The sequence below is a fragment of the Sorex araneus genome, chromosome 3, assembly GCF_027595985.1.
Source record: "Sorex araneus isolate mSorAra2 chromosome 3, mSorAra2.pri, whole genome shotgun sequence".
In the NCBI taxonomy this organism is placed as follows: Eukaryota; Metazoa; Chordata; class Mammalia; order Eulipotyphla; family Soricidae; genus Sorex; species Sorex araneus.
Window position 1 is genome coordinate 29,156,917 of NC_073304.1, and position 18,292 is coordinate 29,175,208.

The 18,292-nt window shown below is 43.3% G+C and overlaps 1 protein-coding gene across 7 annotated transcripts in view; it reads right to left on the minus strand.

Moving 5' to 3' along the window:
* Window positions 1-18,292, minus strand: part of SIPA1L1 (signal induced proliferation associated 1 like 1) — a 356,124-nt gene that overhangs the window by 26,470 nt on the left and 311,362 nt on the right. For 3 of the 7 annotated variants that reach the window (XM_055133895.1, XM_012933610.2, XM_004612308.2), the window contains 5 exons: window positions 16,098-16,247; window positions 10,915-11,039; window positions 8,180-8,242; window positions 7,622-7,740; window positions 3,000-3,442 (listed from right to left, as the gene is read on the minus strand). In XM_055133895.1, coding sequence (XP_054989870.1) covers window positions 3,000-3,442; window positions 7,622-7,740; window positions 8,180-8,242; window positions 10,915-11,039; window positions 16,098-16,247 — 900 coding nt within the window. The remainder of the gene's footprint in view (window positions 1-2,999; window positions 3,443-7,621; window positions 7,741-8,179; window positions 8,243-10,914; window positions 11,040-16,097; window positions 16,248-18,292) is intronic. The other 4 variants (XM_012933609.2, XM_004612309.2, XM_055133896.1 and 1 more) reach the window with 3 other exon arrangements.

Consider the following 18,292-nt stretch of genomic DNA (forward strand, 5'->3'; position numbering starts at 1 on the left):
CTCTCCCTGACTATTAAAGCTTCACAGAAACTTCTAAGAAATAACACTTTAGGACAGCTTCTCAAAGTGGGTAATACTGCCCCCCACCCCAGGGTTATGGTAAATCAGGAAGGACCCAAAGGGGTTGACAGGAGCACCAAATGCAATTCGGGCGCGATTGGGAGGAGTGGGCGGGGGGCAGGCAGCACTTTCCATTGCTCACTTTAAAAAGGTAGATTTTCCAGGGCATGCTAAGTAGATTTTTTTTTTCCCTGAATAGAGGGTGACTGATCAAATAAGTTTGGGAACCTCTGCTTTAAGACAATTAATAGAATTTTTAATTGGAGCACATTATCAGTGTATATGGCTTCTCCTAATGACACTCAAATATAATGACCCTCTGTAATTACCAACCTACGTGAGCGTTCTCATGAGGTGCCACATAAAACCGGCACAATCACCAACAGGGAGACTGGAGGCCAGGGGAGGTAGGAACACAGCCCAGCTAGAAATATGCATGGAAGTTAATCACTGTAATTTAGATTTTGTTACCAAGTCCCAGGTACAAGCTCTTTTATGCACTGTCAGGAGATTTCTACATTAATTGCTGTTCCTGTCTACTGAGGACACAAACACTCTAATTTGCAGTGATTTTAGTTTCTCTAGCAATGTGCACTTGGTGGCGAAGTCGCCCTTTTCCTCCAGAAAAGGAAAGCTGCTAGAGCCCTGATTATGCAGCTCATTCTGCCAAGATCGACAGCCTGAAGTTTCGAAGCAGCCCCATTTACCGGAGTCTGGAAAGGAATGTGACTCAACCGACTGGTGGGTGGGAACCCCGAGAGGCCACACTCTCCTCTAGTAAGTTCGACTTTCAATAGGCGTGTTGTTGCCACATGATTGGAATGATTTCCAAACGGTCAGTGCAGAGCAGGAAACGTGGCTAATCCTGAGGCCGTCAGGCTGCCCAAGTCAGTATGTGGGGATAATGCCAGTCCAGGCACCCCCGGGGGGGTGGGGTGGGGGGGACTTGGTAGGTAGTCTGGTTTGTTAGGTTTGCTCGGTGGCTCCACCCATATTTTGTGTTTTGGCTTCAGAGATTCAAGTCTCTTCAATCTTCCTTCATGGTGATGTCATTCTACACAAGACTTTTATAATTGCCTTTCTCCTGCCATCAATTTAGACTAGATCAGTTATTTCCAGATGTAATTCTTTAAAGGGGCATCTGCCTTTAAATTTAATAACTAGGAGCCAATAAGCAAACAAACAAAAACACCCCCCCCAAAACAAGATAAAACAGAACAAAACCCCTAGGAATACAACGAAACCCCTAAACCTTAGAGAAACTATGCTGGCCTGAAAAATGTGTACATGCAAAGGTCATAGGGAGGGATAAAATGGGACATGGCCAAACTAGCAAGCGTGCACCCCATTCTGTCCCGTGATCCCTGCCTGGCTTTCTATCCTGCTTTCCCAAATACTTCCTTAACAGAACTGAATTAAATATTTTACTTTCTGAATTGTGGGAAAGGAACCGGATTCCTGGTATCCAAGAATGGAGACATGACTTTCCCCAAGGCTCTGGTGCCTGAGGCTGTATAGCTTTCAGACCTTTCACAATCATTTTTTCAATTATTGAAACAAGGTAGTGGCAAACAGAAACAAAATTTCATACCACAGGGTCAACCTAGAATTGTAAAAGGTGTGAAGCTCAGGGCTGGAGGGACAGTACAGCAGGCAGGGTGTTTCGTTGCATGTGGCTGACCTGGAGGTGATCCTGGGCATCCCATACAGTCAGGCATTTGCCCTGAGTACCACCAGGTGTGGCCCCAAAACAAGCAAACAGAAGATGGGAAGCTCAAGAATCTTATCAATAACAGCACGGAGACAGTGAGAAAACGGAATTGCAGCAGATGAAGTTAAGCAAGTCAAAAAGAAGCAGAGACTGTCCTCGCTCATTCAGATGGTCTGGAGTGTACAGACAAGAGGATGAGCCCGGATTCCCTTTGGGCAAGTAAGGCTGAATCCAACATCTCTCCTATGATAATAGAATGTCTGGAAAACCACAAGGTTAGATGTTATCACACACTGAACCACAACTGACAACAACGAAAGGTTAGAAGGAGAAACCACCACAGGCTCACAAGGAGAATGATGGGCTGTCTCCTCCCTAAAAGGAAGAATCTGAGATTTTAGCCTCAAATCCAAAAGAAGAAAGTAAAAGCAGCATTAATTTGGCCTCTCAGAGTAATCTACAGAGGCATGGAAATGTTTACTTCTCTATTCTGAAAGGCAGGGAGCACTGTCTAATTTGAGCTGCACATGCCCCACACTCGCACATCACTGCCGGGAGCCAATTACTGAAAAAAATGACACGCAGATACTGGAAGGTGACACTCTGGGGGTGGCAATGCAGACAATGTAGCAGCATCAATAAAGCCCTGGTAAGTCTGAGAACTTTTTCTTTGAAAATCTGACCAAGACTGGAAAAAAAAAAAACCCAAAACGTTCAAAAGACCATCCCACTTTAAATTCTCTATTGCAAGTTGGAAGTCAACACTGCTAAACATTTCTTTAATTCTGAAAAGTACAGTGGCTAAGGTGATTGCCCTGCCAAAACTCTTGGTTTGATTCCCATACTACCAGGGGTGATTCCTGAGCACAGGACTAGGAGTAAGTCCCAAGGACAACTGGGTGAGACGCCAAAACCAAAACCAAAAAAAAAAAAAAAGGGAAAAACTAAAAAAGAAAATGAAAAATTTTCTTCAATTCTGATGCACACAGGGAAATATTTTATACACTCAGATGAAATCTGCCAACTTTTCTCAGTTTAACCTGATGCATTACTATTCTAGGAATAAGGCAATTTGGTGGCAAATAATAGGCATTATATAAAAATGTTACTGCCACTGTATATCAAACCCCCACTTCTTTTCTTTTCTTTTTTTTTAAACATACTCTTGAGCCACGTGAAGGGGGATGAAGCTGTAAGCTCGCTTAGAAGCCCTGGGTAGGTGAGTTACCTGGTGTGGGAAGCAGCGTCATTTATGCTGAAAGTGCTGTTCTCCCGGGTCAGGGGGTTGGAGCCGGCCTGGCTCTTGCTGTGGATGTCCAAACTCAGAGAGGACTCTGCTTTCCGGTCCAGGCCGTGGCTCTCTGCCTCTAAAGTCCGATCTGCCAGTGAGATCACTTCACTCGAACTATGCCACAGGGGTGCTACTTTCTCTTTGCCTGGTCCTGAGCGGGGTGACGAAGTGGCGGCCCCCAAGGACACCGTGCTGCCGTGGCTGGGGCCGTAGGAGGTGGTGTCGATGCCACTGTCTGCGGAGGTGCCTTGCAGGTAGTTGTAGCTGTTGAGTTCGGATTCGGTACGGTCACCGTCATACCACTTCTCGTCACTGTGGACGCTTGAGGCGTTGCTGGAGAGGGTATTGCTGCTGGAGTGGCTTGAGTAGTGGCTGTCAGACTGCAAGGGAAGCATCAGACACTAAAGTACAAGTACTTCAGCACCAGGGGAAAATAAACAGGAGAGCCATAAACACGTGCATTTATGGGGCGCTGATGGCACAAGAGTCACAATGATGGGGCTAGGAAAATGACTCAAAGGGCTGGAGTGCAAGTTTTGTAGGTGGGAGGTCTGGGTTTGACCCCTGGCACCCATGGTCACCTGCGCAGCATATCTGGAATGGTTGCTGTGCATCACTGGCTGTGCTCAACCCCTTCCCCCTCCACAAAAAAAGAAAGAAAGAAAGAAAGAAAAAAATCTGACAATGACAAATAGGAAAAGGAAACTAACTAATGACTAATAACTCAGAAAATCTGGTTGACTCTAGAAGTCCAACTGTTTAGAGTAAATAGCAAGGTACAATGGCACAGATCTTGTCGTTCCTCAATTAGCATCCACTTAGGAGGCAGCTTTCTAAGGAGTAATTGCAAGTAAAATTACACACTTTCCAAAATTACACAGAGGGGCCAGAGAGACAGTACAAGTAGGACTGCCTTCCATGCAGGCAACCATGGTTGGAACCCCTGGCCCCACATATGGTCCCTGAGTACTCCCAGGGGTTACTTCTGAGCACAGAGCTAGAATAGCCCCTGAGCACTGTCAGGTGTGCCTTCTACTCCAGCTGTCTTGAGACCCCACCCCTGCAGAGCTTCCGAGACAACTCAATGGGGGAAATAGGTTATTGAACAACTGGTTCTGATAAAAACTGATGCAAGAAAGTATAAAGTTGGATCTGTACTCTGTAAAGTCAATTCAAGAGTCCATAGAGCTAAGTTTGAACTTTCGTAAAACTTTTAGAAGAACGGGTATTTGATTTGATGACCTTGGATTATTCAAACATTTCTTACACCTGATATCAAAAGTGCAGAAACAGAAATCAACTGGACTTCATAAAAACTAAAATCCTCTGCACTTCAAATAACCTCATGTAAAAACCAGCAAAAAAAATCTGAACAGATCTTCCTCCAAAGAAGATCCACAAACAGCCAATGAACACATGAAAAGAAGCTCAATATCATCCACTTGTCATTAGAGAAATGCAGCTTAAAACCACAATGAGAAAACACTGCACACAAAGTAAGATAGCTAGAATGAAAAAATGTAGCAGTGACAATGGTTGATATTGCTGCTGAAAATGTGAATTGGGAGGAGAAGAGCTAGACTTTCACTCTTGGTATATGCCCAAGAGAAATGAAAACATATGCTCACACAAAACCTTCCATGTAAATGTTTACAGCATCAGTTTTTATAATCGCCCTCAAAGCTGAAACAAATCAAATAACTATCAATTGATGATCAGATAAAAGAACAGGGTTGGGTGAGGGAGGCAGCTCAGAAGGTTGAGCAAAGACTGTGCATGTGGAGTGACACAAGAGAGCAGAGCTGTGCCCTACAGCACCACTGGGTATGGCCAGTCCCCAGTATGCCCACCCGCCAAGAACGTAGTTTATCTACAAAGGGGACTACTACCCAGCCAAGAAGAAATGAAGTACGGCACGTGCCACAACATGGATTCATTCAGAAACAACATGTTGAATTAAAGAAGATACACACAAATGGCATTTGGTGTCTGATCTGATTTATATAAAATGTTCAGAGCAGATATAGCTATAGAGACTAAGTACATAATCGTGGTAAGGGCTTAGAGGGGATGGAAATTGCACAATTGCCTAAAGAGACAGGATTTCTTTTTGAGGTGATGAAAATGTTCTGGAATTAGATCAGGATGCTGGGTGCACATCTAAAAACCACTGACCCATACATTTAATGTGGGTGAAAACTAAGGTCTACGAATTATATCTCAATTTTATTAGTTCATAAATCAGAACTTTTTTTCATTATAAGAAATTAAATGTAGGGTTTAACTTGGACAAGGGATGAACTTTAGTACCAAGCCATTATCCTAGCCTATATCTCAATTTTGTTATATTAAATTTTTTGTTGTTGTTGCTTTTGAGCCACATCTGCTGCTGCTCTGGGGTATCCTGTGGTGCTGGGGACACTATGGGGTCAGCTGCACGCAAGGTCAGCAACTACTCCCCGTACTATCCCTCTGGGTGCTATGTTCAATTTAAAATTGTATACGCACACCTTTCTGTCGTGACTTCGTTGCTTAAAAAGAACATGTCATAGTTGGCCAAAGAAATGCATCTTTAAAAGTTATGTGAGTCAAATAATACATTAGTTAATTTTTGTGGTACCAAGAGTCCAAAACAGGGCCTCAGTGCTCTCCTACTGAGTGACATGCCTAAAACAGTATTTTAATAGTAGAGGGAGTCAGAAGGTATAGAAACTTGGAGGAAATTAAGGAAAAGAAAAGAGGAAAACTGTGTTTTCTGGTTTGAAACATGATGTTGAGTAAATGAAGGCAGACACAAAAGAAACACGCTCTCTATATAAGCGGAGGTTTGGGGCAGGAGAGGGGAAAGATCCTGACTCACATCATCGTCTATGATTTCTTCCCCTCAGAAAGGAGTCGATCCCAATGATCTTACTGGCACTACTCTAGTTCTTCTTCATGAGAGGAAGTTTGTGTTACAGAGCTTTTACTTCATCTGACTATCTGTGGGACTGAAGTTCTCTAGCTTTGAACTTGTACTAGAGTCTGGTGGCTCCGTGGCAGGTGGGGCCGTGGAGCACTCTTCCTTGATGTGCTGTGAGAGCAAAACACACAAGATGTTTCTACTGAAATAGAATGTGCTATTTTATTTTTTTTCTGGTTTGGTGGCCACATCTTGGTGGTACTCAGGGACTACTCTGGCTCTGCGTTTGGGGGACCACGTGGAGCCGGGATGGAACCCAGGCTTCCTGCTTCCTAAGCAGGTACACTGGCCCTTTGAGTTATCTCCCCGGGTCCTCAAAATGTAATGTGAATCAGATTTGTCATTTTAAATTTTAAAAAATAAAAAAAGGAACAGGTGATATTAACTTGAAGAACATCATTTATTAAATCTAGTATCTTCACAACAATGCTACCATGTTATCAATATAAAAATTAACAAAGGAGGGGAACTGACACATTGAGGTCCCCTCTCATTTGTAAGCTGAGGTGTTATGACTCACCTGTCATCAGGAACTCCCCACAGAGCCAAACTGCCTGCTCAGGTGTATGTATGCCTCGCCTTAACTTATGCTTCAATACCCTTTTCTCTGGAGCAAAACTGCTCCCTTTTTTAGGTCACACCTGGCAGTGCTCAGGGGCTACTCCTGGCTTAGTGCTTGCTCCGGGGACCATGTGGTGCTGAGGATGGAACCCGGGCCTCTGGTGTGCAAAGCGTGTGCTCCAGTTTGCTGAGCAATCTCTCCAGTTGGCTAGAGCAGACTTCTATGGGCCTTCTCATGAAAAGTTTCTAAGCACTTGGTCTTCAGTAGGAAGCTCGCCCCTGAGGGGGTTGGGGCAAGGAATTGCAGGGAAGGACACTGGGACAGCGTGGTGGGAAGCACACACTGGTGGAAGATGTGGTGCTAGAATGTGGAATGCATGAAACCCACCCACTAGCAGTATTATAAAGTACAGGACCTAAAATAATACTAAAAAAAAGTCTCTGAGCAGCTTATAAAATCGTTGATAATAAACACAACAATTGGTCAGGTCTCAGAATGACACAGATATAAACACATACTCCGGCTAAAAGTACGAGAGGGTGGGGGTGGGTGGGCTGGGGGGAGGTGTACATTCTGGTCCCTTCACAATAGCAGCAGCATCAACAGGAAGGGGAAATAGAGAAATGGGAAAAAAAATGGTTGGGTTAGGGGCAAAACAATGATTCTTATTCCCAGTCCTACCTATATGTGACAAGAGACCTTATCATAAAAGAACGATCGTGAAAAAGTGTGGCTTTGGGTGTGTCACAAAGCTGTCTATCCCCTGGACTGATGGTCCAGTCATATCTCCTGCTTGTGGTTGTACAAGTCAATGATTCGGTATTTTAGAACTGTGTAGGATGGGGCCAGTCTTCCATCCCGGCCGGGGTGGCAGGTGGGTACCAATGAGGAATGACTACCTATTAAAACGCAACCTGAGCCCCACGGATTACCTGAGCGAGCAAATGCCTTCTTGACCCTGGGAAAGTAGAGCAGAGCAGATCAGCAGCATTTTAATAAGGAACCGAGGGCTTGTAGCACTTGCAGTTAACTTACATGTCCTTGTTTGTTTGGAGACAAATGAACCACCGGGTCCTGCCGCATTAACCTCCCACTGGGGCTCTCTCGGAAAGCTGGCAGAACTTTGGATACTGCTGGGAGATGGCACGTCGGCTCTGGAATACAGCACAGGATGTTATGGTGCAGGCACTAAGCAGATAAAAAAGCACATGTTGACAAATGAAGACGGCTTGCCATGGCATCTCTCAGTTCTGACCAGCAAACGCTGAATTTCAGCAGCAAGCTTGTTGAGAGTTTACGTGATCAACAGCATGTCAGAAACGGAGTGGCTGATGGAGAAAGCTTGCAGCTGGGTGACAGTGTGTCACATCATACACATTAGCATAGCCAAGAACCACCAAACCAAAGGCCATGAACAATGCGGCAAAGTCAGAAACCAACTTTTGGTTTGGGGGGAAAAGCCTAAGATATATGGATTCAACTTATGAAATTCATTCATTGCAAAGAGTTGCTAACCTAGCTCGGTCTACATTACCTAGACAGGCATGGATGCAATCACATGTTACTTACCATGACACTTTGGAAACATTTTACCTGTATATTCATGCTGCTCGAGGACAAAAGAATTGAAATCCTGAGGTCCTCTATAACTGTAAGCTAAGCACAACAGAAAAGACACACAGCAACTAGTTTACTTAAAACAATTGCTTCCTTTTGGACTGCAAGCTGGCATTCAAGATGGGTTCCAAAGGTGAAAGGTGAGCCACTTAGCCTTTCCACACACCCACTGCTGACAGTGCACAGCTCTGCACTGCTGCAGCCCCTTTCCTGACACATAAAAATCTGGGTGACATACTCTTCTACTCTGACTCTCAACCACTTTCAAAAGCAGAGAGGGAGAAACACAAACAGCCACCGAGGGGAGAGGTCAATAAAGTTAAATCCCTTGTCTCCACTGGGCCACTGCTTTATAACACACTGATGTACAAAGACACATGGGTCAGGCTAACACAAGAGAATTGCCTCAGTATTTCCAATTAGTGGTCATTAAAGAATTTTGTTCTTATAAATTAGGTGGATTGAGTCGTGAGAATATAATAGTGTTTTTTCCTAACTTTCCCCCCTAGCATATAATACCAACTAAACCCCAGATTCCTTCTGACAAAGTAAGTAGAAAAGATTGTGGTATTCTCTTGGGATGCTGAAAAATGAAAAATTATAAAGAGTTACTCTAATTTAACATTTTATCTAAATAGGGTGAATGGGGAAAGGACACTACTTGGTGAAAAGGGCTTCTTTAAAAAGCCTCTGTGGCTCTCTCATTAAATAACAGCCCTTACTAAAAAGATGAAAAACGATGTTACAATTATCATCAATATTAGATGTAGCTTTATATGTGAAGAGTGGGATGCTACTGCACTCAAACTGATGCAAGGGGAAAAAGACTAGAGCGTGTTTCGTGTGAAAGAATGTTTAGAGGTCTAGGAGGAACCTTGTAATTAGCCCTTCCAGTTCCAGGATACCTTTTCATTCCCCATCTGACTTCCCAGAGTGGGAAGTGAGACACTGAGCACTGCACAAAGGGCTGCTGGCAGCTCTCTTCAAAGCCTGCCCTAGGAGCCAAAAAAAGCTGCTAGAGTCATGCTGAACAAGGGATCCTTTTCACACGTGTCGTTACCATCTCAACAGTATCAAAACATATGGGATTAAAAACATTCTGTCAGGAGCAGAGCAGCGGATCGGAGTATGCTCAGGTTTTCCATGCTGGGCGGGTGGGAGGAGAGTGGGGAATGACAGATGGCTTCAACAAGGCACATCTTCCTGAAGTTAAGGGAACAAAGCATCTTCAGAACCTAAGAAATGCATTTGTCTTCCACGACTCCTGTCTTGGCTGAATACAATGCTAACCTCCTCTCTGCTGCCCACTAGTACATCTGCATGGGTACAGTCATTAAAACGACAAAATGGAGCATTCGGAGAAAAGATAAAAAGAGATGGCTCTTTCCTGGAATGTTATTTTTTTCAGCCTTGAAATTTATTTCATTTAATCCCACAGAGATACTAATGGTACTAGAGATAAGATAAAGGAACAAAGAGCTAACACTCTAGATTCAAGTCTCAGATGTACCTATCAACTATGCTGATACTTGAAATTACTGCTGTGTTGAAACAGTCTTCTTTCATGGGAAGTTTTTATTATATCAACTAGTGTTCTGGTGTCATTGTTGAAAAACTCCATGTTGAAGTTTTGAACAGGCGAAGGGGGTATGTGCCAGAAATCTAAATGAAGGCTCACTAATGCACAATGTTCCCATCCAGCTGTTTTATCCTGTTAAAGACTCTTCCTTAGCTGACAATTTAATAGAACACTGGGTGGGGGGGTGCATATAAATCAGGAAGAATATTCTAAGCTACAGATTTGACTAACATCAACAGTTGGTTGCTATTGTTTTTTTGACTTTTGTACCATACCTGGCAGTGCTTAGGGACTAACCTGCCAGTGCTTGAGGACTAACCTGGCAGTGCTTGGGGACTTCTACTCCTGGCTCACTGCTGGGGCCACTCCCAACAGTGTTCAGGGAACCATGTGATGCTGAGGATCAAATCTGGGGCTTCTGCATACAAAGCATACAGCCAGCCCTTTGAACTATCTCCCTGGCCCTGTATATTGATTTATGTTACTTAAAATCCAACACTGTGCCGAAAGTAGATAAAAGACCAAACCTGATAACCTCTCAGTATCTGCATTGCAAACAATAATGCCCCGAAGTAGAGAGAGAGAATATGGGGAATATTGTTTGCCATGGAGGCAGTTGGAAGGTGAGAAAAGTGGTTGTATACTGGGGATATTGGTGATGGGGAATGTGCACTGGTGGAGGGATGGGCATTTGATCATTGTGTGACTGTAACTCAAATATGAAAACTTGTAACTGTATCTCACAGTGAATCAATAAAATAAAATTAAAAAACTCCAACCTTAGGAATACCTTCAAAAATTTCTCTGGCTGCTTAGGTTAGGCTAGAGCAAACCCAGGTTGAAAGAAGGGAAATACTTAAACCTACAGTTTAGTAGTCCAGCATTTTTAATCTTGATGCTGAAAATAATCTCTATGTCTTTTCAATCTAAAAACTTAGAGTCAGGAATTCCTTGACTTTGCTCTCAGGGTTTATTTTGTTGCTTTCACCTAAACTTACTCTCATTTCATCCTACTTCCCACTCAATTAACCAGACATTTATTACGTAATAGATGGCTTTGATGACATTATGAGGTGAAGAAAGTCACCTTGATGCATAAGCAACTAGCTTACTTCAGAAGTTAGTTACTTACCCATCTGGTCGGCAATGCTGTCCTCACTTCTTTGCCAGCTGGGTGTGGACTTTCCACTGCCACCAATGTCTGACTGCGTGTTCTGCCGGTCAATGGAGGCTGGAGATCTGCGGCTTACTCCAAACCTGTGATGATTCCCCAAGCAAAGCAAAGACAACATCAGGGACCTCATTTGTAAGAGTGGAAGGACCTGAAACTCTCATGACAGTATTGTGAGTTGTTCTTGTCTGGACTCGTGTGTACACAGGCGTGCATATGCATTGCTATACATATACCCCCTATACTGTGTGTATGATGGTCAATATATATTCTTTTCTTGATGTTGGGGGTGTACCTGGCAGTGCTCAGGGATCCTGGTGGGCTCAGGGGACTATATAGGGTGTCAGAGTTTGAACCCAGTCAGCCATATGCCCTGCCTGCTGTATTACCTCTATGGCATGACCAATATAAAGTCTTATGCTATTCAGAAATGTTCAAAAATTTTGGAGAGACAGTACAAGGGTGAAGGCAGCTAACTGTACATGGGTGACCTAAATTTGATCCCCAGCATATGGCATATGGTCCCAACAGCCGCTACCCCACTCCACCCCCAGGAGTGATCCCTGAGCACTAAGTAAGCCCGGCAGTGGTCCAAGCCTCCTCTCCAAATGTTCAAAATGTTCAGTACATAAACTGTAAACCAGGGTAGGAACCCTGATGACTGAGCCAAACCTAAAAATAAGAAATGTAGAGTGAGATGCTAAAATATTTTTAGTTCTGTGTTATGAAGCTTAGATGCATTCATAGTCAAATGGAAAAGTATCACTTATACATCATTGTTCCAGCATACCATCTCAATGGTATTTCAGAGGCTTGTTTCTCTTAACTTCGGATTTGTTAAATCATGTCATTCTTCCCTGTTCCATAGGGGAGGGCTGGTGTTCAGGCCACATCCAGAGGTGCTGAGGGGCTATTTCTGGCTGTATGCCAAGAAATGACCCCTGGAAGTGGGTTCCCTATGTGGTACTGGGGATTGCAAGACAAGGAAGCAAGGCAAGTAATCTTGAAGAAGTATTTTCTGGGTACTAGCTCCTCTATGGTCTCTGAAAGACTTTAGGCTACATAGACACATACATTTTAAATGGTCTTAAGGAGGATTAATTGGAAATAGATAAACTAGCTATGTGAAAAATAGCTTTCTGGAAAAAATTTATTTATTTTAAAAATTTATTTATTTATTTATTTTGTGGGGAGGAGGGCATTTGTGTCACACCTGGCTATACTCAGGACATTCACTCCTAGTTCTGTGCTCAGGGGACCATATGGAGTGTCAGGGATGGAATCAGGGTCAGTCATGTCAAGATAAGCACCTTATCCACCCTATTATCTCTTTGGCCCCTTAACTATTTAGTTCTACATAGAATAATTAACATGACATGTCCTTAAGAATATGCCTCACTTAGCAGTATTACAAAATAAATTATGACTAAGCCTATGAAAAAGGACCACACTATGAAATGCAAACAACCATGTGGAAATTTACAAATGTGGGTTGTTACTAATAAAGTTGTGAAAAATCTTTAAAGAATGATGAAGCAGGCTAAAGTTAGTCAACACATGTGAGAGGTGTCTTATTTGCTGTAACATAAAAGCACAGAAGAAAACCAGCAAGTGGTTTATTGGAAAGAGTAGGAAGATTGGGAGAAGGAAGAACCAGAGTCAAGTTCCAGCTCCACAATCCAAAGTTACTCCAGTTTTGCCTCTATTTCTTCATTAGCAAAAGGCAATTCCTTTGTATGGAGTTGGGAATAAGAATTCCCATAAAAGCATTTGCAAAGTAAAGAAGACTATAGAGCATTTAGTAAAACTTCCACTATAGAACCACACGGGCCACTTATACACAAATGAACAGTTGAAAAGATCAATCATAAGCATCACTAAAACACAATTCCATTATTAAAACAAAGAGATTTTCGTGAATGTGCTCATTAGGGAAAAAAAAAAAGATTCACAAATAGTGATCGCTGTCATCTCCTCCTGAAATGGCAAACTTTGTTTTATTTTTTTGTTTGTAAATAAAAACATTTATTGGAAAGTAGAAGGGAAAGGAAAAGAAACTTCCCAGCTGAAAAGGAACTTAGTATAGGAGTAAGTTCCGAAAGAAGGAACTTCTTATTTAGTTTAGAATAGTGAAAATTCTCAAACTGGCTATTTTGCGATCTTATTCCAATTTTGCATTCAATATGAACTTAAAAAACGGTGGGTGTGGTGGGCAGGGAGGTGAGGGGGAGAGTTGGGGAGAGACAGTGCTGGGTGTGAAGCACTTGCCTTGCATGCAGTCACCCTGGTTCAATACCTGGCAATGCAAATGGTTCCCCAGCACCACCAGGAGTGGTCTCTGAGCAGAGAGCCAGGAGAGAGCCCCAGCATAATCAGGGATGTATTAAAAAATATTTAACAAACACACACAACTCAGTAACAAGACAACCACCCCATCAAAAATTGCCATTAAGATTTGAACAATTTTCTACGGATCTACAGATGGCTAAAAGGTACACGAAAAAATGTTCATCACCACCTATTGGGGAACAGCAAATTAGAACAGAGTAAATTATCATCTTAGTTTTGTTGAAACAGCTTGTCAAAAGATAAGCAAAAAGAAGTGGTGGTGTGGAAATGAAGATAAAGATACCTTTATTCATGGCTGGTAGGAATGCAGATTGTTGCAGACTTTATGGAGTTTCCTCAGAAAATTAAAAATACAAGTGCCACGTGGTCCAGTTATTTGACATTTGCTGTGCTGTGGTGCATTTAACTGCCACATCCTGACCTTCGTGCATACAGGCACCATTCCTCTGTCACTAGTGTGTAGCAGGTGTTTTTTAACTACCTTACTCAGTGCTGGCGGTTTGATGCTGGGGGGGCCCTTGGTGCAATGCTGTTTGGATCCTGCAGTGCTAAGGATTACCTAGTGGTGCTCAGGGGTTGCTAAAGTCACACCTGGTGGTAGCCAGGGGCCTCCAGGGCTGCACCCAGTGATGTTGGGGGATCATGTGGTTCTGGGGATCACACCAGCACGGATGCATGAAGCCAAGTGCCTTCACCTGCACTTTCTGTCCCTTCAATTTAGACTGGCTCAGTCTCCTCCCCCAGGGAGCGGGCAGCCACGCAGCACACACATGTGGCAGGGGAACAGATGGCATGTGTGGACCACCACTGTCCCACTGTGAAACTTGAGCTGTTTCAAGTTCCACATGAATGAGTCTGAAGCAGATTATAGAAATGAACCCACCCCTTCTCCCCGGTCAGAGCATACAGATCTGTTTCTGCTAGGCTGAGCTGCAGAGTAGATGGAACCATTTTCCTTTAGTAAGGATAACCTTGGGATCAAACGGGGCCCATGAGTCACGCATATGATGCATGGTGAACCAGTGTCTCCTGAATCATGGATGCAAGAGGTGAAAATGGCCTGCCATCCAGAGGAGAGCACTTTCATCTTTTTATAAAAGATGGCTGGTAAAAAAAAGTCGCACAGTATGGTAAATAATAACAAGGTAACCTTACCATGGGGAAAACTCTGAATGCCATTATGGGAAAGTTAATAACAGTCATCATCTTGAATAACTGCAACTTCATTAAATTGTTCAGTATGGGCAGTGGAGCCATGTGGCAGTGGAACCACGGGCAATGAACATTCACAATCACCCAAATATTAATGTTTCTAATTACACTTTTGCTATATATACTTAGAATCGATCATCATCAGAAGAAAGCAATGCCTTTTGTTGTTGCTAGCTCATTTGTTTTTCATGGTTGTTCTAATGCTGACATTGTGATAAATTTTTTATTTCTGATGTCAAATCAGGCTTTTTAAAATGAACTAATTAAAAACAGAAATAATTAGCTGGGTTTGTTATGTGGGACAATAATGATACTTAACTCATAAAACCCTTTTGTGGGGGACTCATGAATAAGAGCTAACTTTTTTTTCCTAATTGTCACTGAAGTAATTAAAAACAAGAAATGTGCCTTTTAGATATGCTACCCAGGGACCCCTGTGGGAGCCATAGGAAGTGGATGGGGAAATGTTTTATAGAGGTTTTATTACCTAATTCTGCTAAAACACACTGAGCAACAACAAAATACTTAATAGTTGTAAAAAAAAAAAAAACCCAACAAAATACCATGGGATAAAAAACATGTTTTTGGAAGGAATTCTGAATAAACATGATTATTTGCAACATTGTAAAACTTTAGGAATATAAGCATTGTGCATTTGTTAAAAATATATTTGAAGAACACTTACAATAGAAACACTACTTTCCTTAAATACCTCACTCACTTTTCAAATGGTTTTTCTAGCAAGTTACAAGAAAGCTCTCTCCAAGGTTAGGCTTTGATGGTTCTTTGAACCCACTCTGGGTAAAGGTGGCTGACCCGCACCGGGAGGTGCTCTGTCGCTAATTATGCTGTTTCAGCAGTTCCAACCCATGCACTGCCTCTACAACCTATAAATCTACATTTAGCTTATTTGTAAAGTCTTGTCAGAAGCAAATAGTGACTTTTGGAAACCCAAAATAACTGACAAACACATAAGTCTTCTAACATACGTGCAAGATCATTTCCTTTGTTGTTTTGGCAGGCTCACATCTAGTGGTACAGAGGGCTTACTCCTGGCTCTGGGCGCAGGGATCACTCTTGGTGGGACCGGGGACCATAATGGGTGCTGGGGATCCAAGCTGGGTCCATGCAAGGTACACAACGCAACACCACCAGCTGTACTACTGCTTCCGCCCGGGCCCTTTTAAGTTCTGAATTTGATGATCATATCTTCTACTTTAATAGTAATACACACTCCACCCAGGGCACAGCAGTCCACTTTGGGGAAAATATTCAGAAGTGATGCAATCTTTACTATGAAAAATCTGACACTATATTTAGCAGACAAACAAATGGCTTTGATTTCTCTGCCACTGGATCCTTAGAGATGAGAGAATGCTAAACTCCCTAAAAAGTGATCTGTACCAGCCATTAAAACACTTTTCTATCTGGCACATTGGCTACATTTTTCCCTTTGCTTTTTTTCTTTTCTTTTGTACAGTGATCAAGGCAGGCTGAATGGAAATCATTTCACATGTCTGAATTATGAATGAAAGACCCCAGACGTCCTCTGGGACCACGTACAGGGCAACAAGCATACCTACCCTTCGGGCATGGATTTTTGCCTGTAAGTGCCCCCACCAGAGCCTGTCTCGCTGGATGAAGACAAGTTGCTAGGGGAGTTTCGACACTGTTGGGATCTTGCTAAAGCCATGGATGAGACCGTCACGTAGATGTCAGATCCAGGAGACAGCCTGTGTGTGCAAGGCAAACATAGGAAGTCAACAATGGAAAGGGAAAATAAATCTTAAGGGATGTGTGATGTATGGTGTCATAAGAATGCAGCCACGGCAGCGCCTTCATGAAGATAGTGAAAATGAAGCGAGCCCATTTTGTGGAAGCTCACAAAAGAAACTAAACCATTCCCCAAGGCAACACCTGGAAAACTGCCTCGAAGAAGGTGCGGATCAAAAAATAACAGGAGGCAAAAGGAAAACCCCAACATGTATGTTTTCAAAATCTACCAGAATTCAACATCTGAATTGCTTGTGCAATTCCTGAATATGGCAGTTAATGAGGATAACTGAACCTGGTGACATTTACATGGTCATGAATCTTAATTTTTCACATTGGTTCTCCCAGAGTAGATGACCACAGTGAGGCCTGTATGCTCTTTGTATTATTTCTTTGTTTTCCAATTTTATTACTCCAAGTCTGGGAAGAATATCCGGATTTTGCCATTTGGTGGTTATGAATTGGTTGCCAGTAGCATCAACCTAATAAAAGCCTCTATGACAAATGTCTAGCTGTGTGCTTATAGAATTTACTGATTTTATGTGAAAGCACAGCAGAGGAGCATTCCACATAGTCACGTAATGCATTTCTTCCCTTTCTTCCTTTTTATTATCAGGGGCTGGGGGTGGGGGGCACCCGGCTGTGCCTGGGGCTTACTCTGGGCTCTGCACTCAGAGATCACTCCTGGCAGTGCTCAAGGCATCCTGGTAGGGCTCAGGTGATTTTATGTGGTGCTGGGGACTGGACCCAAGTAGGCTAGATGCAAGGCAAGCAGCTTTACCCCTGCGCTATCTCTCCGGCCCAACACATTTATTTCTAAAGTGATGACATTCCTTCATTCTCAGGACAAGAGAGTGGGGCCTCGTAGGCAGGAGGGACAAACTGCTTCCTGGTACCTCCTCTTCCTAGCAGGTGACCAGGCAGCACCACTGCGCTTGGGAACAGACAGCTCCTTATGAGCAGTGATCTTGAGTGCCGGCACCATCCTTGGACTCTCAGCAGGTCATCGCCATTCTACAGGAGTGGAATGGGACTCATTCATTCCCCGAGACACACCTCATTCCTGGCCCCCCACAGGCTAGGCGAGACAGCTGCTATCCCTTAGAGAAGCTAAAGATTTCTTTTCCTGATCAGTCTACTGCTAGTGTCCTGATGGTCAGATGAAGGTGCACATAAAAATACCTTATCCTCAAGTCAAAGTTCTGATGCCTGGGGACAGCACTGGCACTCTTGGAGCTAGGGCAGTTCCAATGACCCAGATTTCTGCTGTGGGGCAAACCATATTGCAATGCGACGGAAGTAATACCTGAATCTCTACGAGAAATTTCCTGACAGAAAAGTAGAAAGGAGAAACAATCCCAAACCCTTCTACGCTCAGGAGGCAGCCAGCATGCGCTTGTTACAGACAAATCCCTCATCTCCAACAACCTTGGAACACATGCAAGCAGTTCGTCAAATCTCTTCAATCTAACTGCATTTCCCCCACCTTCCTCCAGCTCCCAGCACCCCAAGCTTATTCCCCTCTATATTTATTTCTCAGGCCAAACATCTTTTTTTTTTTTTTTTTTTTTTTGTTTTTTTTTTTTGCTTTTTGGGTCACACCTGGCGATGCACAGGGGTTACTCCTGGCTCTGCACTCAGGAATTACCCCTGGCCGTGCTCAGGGGACCATATGGGATGCTGGGATTTGAACCCGGGTCGGCCGCGTGCAAGGCAAACGCCCTACCCGCTGTGCTATCTCTCCAGCCCCAGGCCAAACATCTTGAAGCCATTTTCTCCTGTTCTCCTTTTCCCCACAGCCACAGTCAATTAGTGTAACTGAGTTCAGCTACTTACTGAACAAACCCTGGGGCCTGGTCTTGAAAACACAAAGATAAAGGTAACTGGTCTCTAGCCTGCAGAAGATGCTTGAGGTCCCCTCATATCCAACTGGAGCCAAATAATAGGACTCCAACTGACCTTAGGGCCTCCAGACTCTGTCTACTCTGTATCTCCAATACCTGCT